Here is a 7,724-nt window from a genome sequence, read left to right as displayed (position 1 = left end):
GAGTACAAGATTCTGATCGAATTGCAGTGAAGAAACTTCCAGAATATATATATATTGAGAAAAACTCGATTTAAAATTCCAACGGAGAAGCAAAGTATACAGAAATTATACAAAGACACGCCAATCAGAGCCAGATTGACACTAACATTATGCAGAAAAATTAAACTCACCTTCCTTGACAAGTTGTTGACCCCTCATCAAGAACTCAGGAGGCATGTCTTCATGCCATTCTGAAAGCCAATTGATTTGCATAGTACTGCATGCCAAAAGAAAAAACAGAATCACTAATGTTGAGAGATTATGAATGTTAAGACACAATGCAATAGGTGAAAGAAACCACCATTCAACCTCTTGGCATTCACAGGCAGCGAGGCAGACGCTGCAACACCACAGCCACATGGAAAGCAGCAGTGGCTAAAACAGGTACACCTGAACACTTAAGCTCAGAAACTATGGCTTCAATTCTTGAAATCTCGGGTATAGATATGGACAATATCATTGCATGTGACAAATACTGCCTACAAGAATAACCAAGTGCATGCAGCATCCGCTGCACCAATAAGTGAGATGTACTCCTACACCAAGACTCGAGCACTGCAGTAACTTTCGGAAGATTAGTTAGTAGACAAGCAGTGGCTTCCCTTGGAGCTGCCTTGAGCAACAACACCACACATTCTGAAGCTGTATCTGCCACATTTCCTACATGGGACCTACCCAACTCTAGGAAGACACCAACATTGCTGCCAAAGTCCATGATATCTCTTATGCCTTGCTGCTGATCAACAGCTCCACTTCCCTCAGAAGACGCATCACCTAAAAGTGCAGGTTCTTTTGAATAGATGAAGCCTTTTCTACCACTCACTGAACGTAAGAGGAAAGCCCTGCATAGGCCAAGGGTGGGTTCCAGAAAATCTTCCATATCTTTTGCATATACGAACTCTAGAAGCTTTCCTATTTTCCTAACTACCTTCAGTTCAGAAAGTAACTTGGTTTCCATTTCAGAAGCAGATGTCAGAGCCAGACAGAGCATCACATTGTTTACATTTGCACTTGAGAGATCACCAAGCAAAAACTCAAAGCATTGTGAGATTATCTTAGGATGCAGAATGTCTACAATTTTAATGTATTTAAATTCAATAAGCATCACAAGAAGCTTTTGTGCGTACAAGGGGATTGGATCTTCATCTTCAATCAAGGAAGGGTAGAGAGGAAGAAATTTTGTATTGGATATGGATTCCAATTCCTTTAACCTTTGCTCATCTTCAGATTGTTCATTCAGAAAAATTTCCATCACATCAAACAAAATTTTTAAGCACAGAAACCTGGCATCACCATCCTTGTTGCCCTTATAAAGAACAGCCAAAGTGGGGAGAATTTCACGGATAAAAATATCAGGGCTTTCAAGAATAACACATGACTCCTCTGTGACAGACTCAAGAACTCGAAGAAGGGTAATTTGAAAGTCATCCCTGCCCTGGAAATCAATAGAAAATTATTTATCAGTAACTATGTCACCATATTACATTATCTCTTCATTATTCTTTTACTTCTTTTCTCATAAAATGGGATTAAACCTACTTTCCACTCCACAGATGTTGGAAATTTACCATAAGGCCAAGATAACAGCAATGCTGTAACCCTCAATGAAATGATTTACTAGGGATTTATTTAGCAAATATCTGTATGGTATAGTGGCAGGTATCAGGTTGTCACTTGCTCAGGCATTTTACCAACCCATCACAACCTAGGATCACTTGCCAAGACACAGTAATTGAGCCTCAGGCATATCATCCCAAGTTTCCAATCATTGACAATTGACTGATCCAACCAACCATATAGATTTTAGCATTATTAATTTTTCATCCCAATTAAAGGTCTGGCTTTAATTGGGAAACTTAAAGCATTTTGATTACAATGAAAAAAAAAAGAAAAAAGAATAAACAACACATAATGGTTCAGCTGCAGCCACCTACCTGAAACGGTGTCTCCACGAGTTTGATTAGATTTGCCAATTGCTGCAGGACCTGATCACTCACCACCTTGTGCTTAAAAGACGAGCTCCGAAGAAGATGGAGAACTACAGGAAACATATGAATGTTGGTCTTTGGAGGAGCTCTACTCTTAAGGGGAGATTGATGCCCAAGGCGCCTTCCTCCCATCATTTGCTGAATTTCTCCAGTTAAAGTATCCAGTAAAGTCGGTATAGTAGATGCCACAACACACACAAATCCGTCTAAACACTGCTGCACATAGTGGTCCTTCTCTTTTGCCAGCCTGTCCACCGCAGAAAGTAACCTGGCATTGCAAAAAAAATGTGGCAGCCACCTCCTAACATTCTTACAAAGAAGAGCAACAAACACAAGTGCCTTTCCCTTCAAAACTTCACTTCCCTGCTCAATAAGAGACACAAGACTTGGGACAATATTCTTATCCTCCATCAGTGGCAGGAGGCACCTGCCAATATTTGTGAACATATGACTTCCAAGCATGGCCATGTTTAAAAGGTTTAAGCTGATTTGCTGCTCACGAAGACTGCCCTTCACAACTGCAGATGCTACTTCCTTTAGAGAGAGCCTCTCTATTACTGGTTGAATGCTAGGTGGATTAAAACGAACCAGACGGACCAAACATGATCCTGCTGTGAGCCTCATGCTCTCCTGTTTCCCAGAAGCCCTATATAAATAGCACAGGTTATTAATTATGTCCTGGCTGGTGAAACGAGCTGCCCAGTTCCCTGCTTGACTGCAAATATTTTCAATCGTCCTCAATGCATAAAGTTGAGTTAAGTCATCCTCTCCTCTTCGTAACATTGATGACACCAAGGAGAGCAATGAATTTGAAACCTGCCCCAGAAAGACTACGTTATGAATAACAAACAATTAAGTAGAAGAGGAGGAAAGAGTGCCTGAAGTACTCAAGGACATTAGTAAGTAGCGGCTCTCTTGATACAACATATGTGAGACTTCAAATGATGAGGCAAAAAATGAAGGAAATTCTTTTACTAAACAGTACATATACATACATAATATACAACTAAACTTATTACTTACTCAAAGAATAAAAAGGCATAATATATAGAGTAGAACAGTCAATACTTTTATGATCAGGTGCATAAGCAACAAGTTTATCGCAATAAGGTAGGAAGCTAACCTGCCAGCTGTCCTTCGATGGAGACTCTGCTGAATTGTTATCTCCAGCATGCTCACTTTGAGTGGATATATAGAATAGCAACTCACCTAAAGCAGCCATAGAAAACCTCCTCACTTTTTCCTGCTTGTCTCTAAGACAATCAGTAAGTGAACCCAAAATTCCAGAATTTGCCACATCATCTTGAATAAAAGTAGAATGCCGAATTAACAAACCAATCAGTGAAGCAAGTTGGACACGCAAAGCCGAAGCCTTGGACTGTCGGAGCATTTTAACAAGCATAAGCATGATAGGTCCATTGGTCAAGATATTGGCGGCATCTGCATTATTGCTTAACATCTCAAGGTATCTAATTACATTCTGCTTCTCCCCAATGCTACTGTTCCCATTAACAATGGATATAATCTTAGAGTTGAGTGCATCCAACTGCTCTTTAGATATCTTCACAAAATCAGAGGCATGAAGTGCCTCAAAGGGAAGTGAAGGAATTACCTCTGAAATTTTATCAGCCTTTCTGCTTGGCATTACAGGTCTGACTGAGAGATCAGACGGATGCCAAAGAACTTGTGAAAGGTTATTTGAACGCTTTGCAGAATCATAGTCAACTGCAGATCCTGAATCTTCTTTAAATCTCTGATTTTTGAGTTGAGGACTGGCGCTGGGTGGGATTGCAGGCACTTCAATATTCTGTGGAGATGATTCCTGATCAATCATTCTTGATTCATCTGAGGCAGAGATATTAACCACAGGCAGGGTATCTGATTGGTTTATGTTGTTTTCCATCTCTTCCCCTTTACCCTGGTGCTGATTTTGACTTGAAATTTTGTCATCAGGTGTACAAGCTTGGTTATCAGCCCCATCAGATTCATCATGTGTGTCATCTTCAGTGTTCTCATTAAAATCAAGTTCCATATCAGTGTTCTCAATTTTGACTTCAGAATCATTCTCAGAATTACTAGATGGCCTCCGATAGTTTTCCTTCTCATTTTCCTTCTGTAAGTTCAGTTTTGCGATTCTTGAGAGTCTTAAAAGATTCACGCCCCTGGTAGCACCAGAAGGATCCTTTTGCTTTTCATCAACCCCTCTGCCAGAAACCTTTGCTTGAGTTTTGCGTCCTCCTGGTGTGCCCTTGACTGGAGTCTCATGGCCTTTTGATCCTAAAATAGAATTCTCATCCTGCTTTAAAGATCCTTTAACATCCTTTTGACGAGATTTAGGAGTCCTGTTTTGAAAAGAATTATCACCATTTCGTACTGACAAACATGGCTTGGCATATTGCTCTATCATATTAGCAAAAGCAGGCTGAGGAGGTAGAGGCACTACAGTTAACTTAGTTCTCCAGAAAGCATGACCGCAAAGCTCAGGCCACTGTATTCTTTCTGCCGGATCCTTTACAAGTAAAGAATTTATTAGATTCACAAAAGGATGACTAGGAGTGCCAGGTAGAGGCGGTGTTGGATCTGAGAGGATAGATTTTACTAGCTGAGTAAATTCTCTACCCACAAAGGGAGGCCTCCCAGCATAGCACTCATATAGTACACAACCAAGGGCCCAGAAATCAGATGCATAAGAATGGACACCACCATCTTCAAACAGCTCAGGAGCCATATAACAAGGTGTTCCGCGTTTTGCTTGCGGCAACTAAACATATGCAACAAGATCAAGTTACATAAATATTTCATATTTTGCTAAGAAAAAATTGGAACAAAAATATAGTTGGAAATTTTCTAATTAAATTCATATGGATTTATCAAAAGAATTTCAAATATTGTGATTGATAAGATTACCAACCGAGGAAGAAGGGGTTTGTGATATATCACTTAATTTTCTAGCCAATCCAAAATCACAGAGCTGCAGTGTAGAAAGATACTAATTCAGACGAAGAGCCAGAAAGTTAAAGAATAATTTTAAAGAAAAACAAATATACATGAAAATAGTATTCCTTATACCTTTGTCCGGCCATTCTCATCCAATAGGATATTCGATGGTTTCAAATCACAGTATATGATTCCTTTTGAATGTAAAAACCTAAAAGGAAGCAATCATTTCCGGAACATAACTCAAATTAATTTAACATGTAGAGACTCGTCACAAGAAATAAAATGAAGCAGGTGAGCAATTCTTACAGCAAAGCTCTAACAAGGTCACACCCAAGGTCATGAATTGACTCTTCAGGTAGCTGATGATCCTGCAACTCTTCCGTACATTATTAGTAACACAGTTCTAAAAACACTTTGGATACGCCACACCAGCATTGTAAATGTAAAATTTTTACGACATAACATGATACACGGAATCATCTTTCAAAAAAACATTATCAGTAGTGCCTATATAAACTAAACCAAACAGATTAACCACGACTTTATTCATAGCAACTAACATGTCCACAAGCTTCAACACATTAAAGCAATGCAAAGTTCACATTAAGCGATCAATACCTGGTTTAATAACGTCATCAAATTGCCGCCAACACAATACTCCAAAACTAACCACAAGTGAGCAGAAGTTTCATACCTATGTGGTGGCGCAACAAAAAGGAAATTCGCAAATACATAAATTGTGGTTAGTTTGAAGTAAATGCACACAGGTATTGAGATTCCACAAGCAATTATCTGATGAAGAATACTGAAGAATACTTACCACCAATAAAATTTGAGAATATTCTGATGATCTAGAGTGTGAAGAATCTTAACCTGCATCAATTGAAAATTCTATAACCCTAAGCATCTTCGAATTTGAATTTCGAAAGCAACATAATGTCCGAGCATTGCTAAAATCTGAATTTCGTTTTAGGTCCATAATTTAACTCATTTACTTACTTCTTGAAGAAGCTTGCTCTTCTGCGATTTCTCGACGCTCTTAATCGCGTAGTACTCAATGGTCTTCTTCTTCCTTCCTTTGTACACAGTCTACAAAAGTGAAACGACATGAATCGATTGATTAAGTGACTAAATTGAAGTAAAATTAGTGCATCGGTGAGTTCAAATTTGAAAATGCGAGAGAGCTTGAGCTATGTTACCGAGCATCGTCCACGGCCAATGGCTTCGTATATGTGGTACTGGTTCATCTCTGAGCTTTTCTAGGGTTGCTGATTTGAAATTAGAGAGGGATGAGAGTGAGAGAGAGAGAGAGAGAGAGAGAGGTTGAGATTGGGAATAGGTTGGATATGATTGGAGTGAGGCTTTGGGGACGAATGGTCAAACTGAGAGAGAGGGAGTGACTGTGGGGGTGAGCGGGAACGTGGAATTGAACGAAAATCAAACAAGGAAATAGAGAAAAAGCGCATCGGGTTTTAGGTTCGAGTTTCCGTTTGATTTTAAATTTTGAAGGGTCGGGAGGGGGTGCATACTGCCACGTGGCGTGATCATGCTAGTCTTGCTTAAGTGCTTATTTTGTTTTACTAAAAGAATAAAATCATTTTCATCATATTAAGTTATTAACTCACCACTTTTTTTCTTTTTGCTAAGGATTAACTCACCATTTGATGAGAAGAACTTGCATATCTCTATATCTATCTCTTCTCCTTCTTCTCTCTTTCTCTCTCTCTCATGACACCAGCATGTCCCTATTACAGGGACATATAAATTATTTTCCCATTTTATTGACCATCTCACGTGAGTGGATTAAACATGGGTGATATATGGTAGGATACCTATAAATTTTTCTTTGTGGGGTGAAACAATAAATACTGATTAATGTTTCTACATTTAAAATTTAAAACATGTACACTTAAAAATTTGTGTAATTTTCCAATATTTATAAGACTTTTTTTTTTTTAGGAGTATAGAACTATATATGTCTCCACCCTATCCCCTATGTAGTTTTGTGACATATGTATATTGCTTAATTTGTAACTTCTCTTTATGCAATAAAATGAGGTATTTTATCAACAAACTAAACTTAAACACAATTAATTCATTTAAAAAAGATAGAAAAAGGCAAAAATACAACTTTCACGCTTCGTCTTTTTCCCTCCATCAAACTCTCTCTTCTCTATTTCTTTCTCCAACCTCACAGTCAACGTGAATGAGGATAAGAATATATAAAACAACAATCAGCAACCACCTATACCCATAAGATTACTTCATCAACCATCACTTCCATTTGCTTTCTCTTCTACTCACTAGTCTTCTTAATCATCTCTCCTTCACTAGCCAAAACATCTTCTTTCTAACCCAATGCTCTGATTCTTTAAGTTGCCAAAATTTTAGCATTTAGAGAATTAGAGTCATACATGTTTTGCCCCTGCAACTTGCCAAGTTGCCCTTATCAGCCTTTCCTTGAGGCATTTTGTCAAACACTCTGCCCCCACCGTACCATTAAGCAAATTGTTATGTTGTTGGGGGAAACTTATGGCAGTAGCAAAGAATGAGTGAGGACAATTGTTTTCACTGGCCCCTCTATAGGTCCACCCATAATGATATCACCTTTATTTGAAAGATGGTCATCGGTCAACAAGGTGATCAATTGAGGTAGTCCAAAAATAGCAATACTCTTCCTGAATTGTACACTATTATCTGACAATGTAGTGTATCATCTCTCTAACATAAGTAAATTTCATTTCAATTAGGGAAATT

The 7,724-nt window shown here is 38.5% G+C and overlaps 1 protein-coding gene across 1 annotated transcript; it reads right to left on the bottom strand.

Moving 5' to 3' along the window:
• Window positions 1–6,235, bottom strand: LOC147294245 (kinase family with ARM repeat domain-containing protein). The gene is made up of 11 exons (XM_086232850.1): window positions 6,167–6,235; window positions 5,967–6,056; window positions 5,788–5,840; window positions 5,586–5,661; window positions 5,274–5,335; window positions 5,097–5,175; window positions 4,939–4,998; window positions 3,151–4,788; window positions 1,974–2,843; window positions 349–1,474; window positions 1–256 (listed from the first exon to the last, which is right to left on the bottom strand). Exons 1-10 carry the CDS (start codon window positions 6,212–6,214, stop codon window positions 359–361), a joined length of 4,092 nt encoding a protein of 1,363 aa, XP_086088976.1. The 5' UTR covers window positions 6,215–6,235; the 3' UTR covers window positions 1–256; window positions 349–358.
• Window positions 6,236–7,724: the final 1,489 nt, after the last annotated feature.

The sequence above is a fragment of the Dryas octopetala genome, chromosome 2 (genome assembly GCF_963921425.1).
Source record: "Dryas octopetala chromosome 2, drDryOcto1.1, whole genome shotgun sequence".
In the NCBI taxonomy this organism is placed as follows: domain Eukaryota; kingdom Viridiplantae; phylum Streptophyta; class Magnoliopsida; order Rosales; family Rosaceae; genus Dryas; species Dryas octopetala.
The sequence above is the reverse complement of the archived record's forward strand: the minus strand, read 5'-3'. Positions and strand labels throughout refer to the sequence as shown.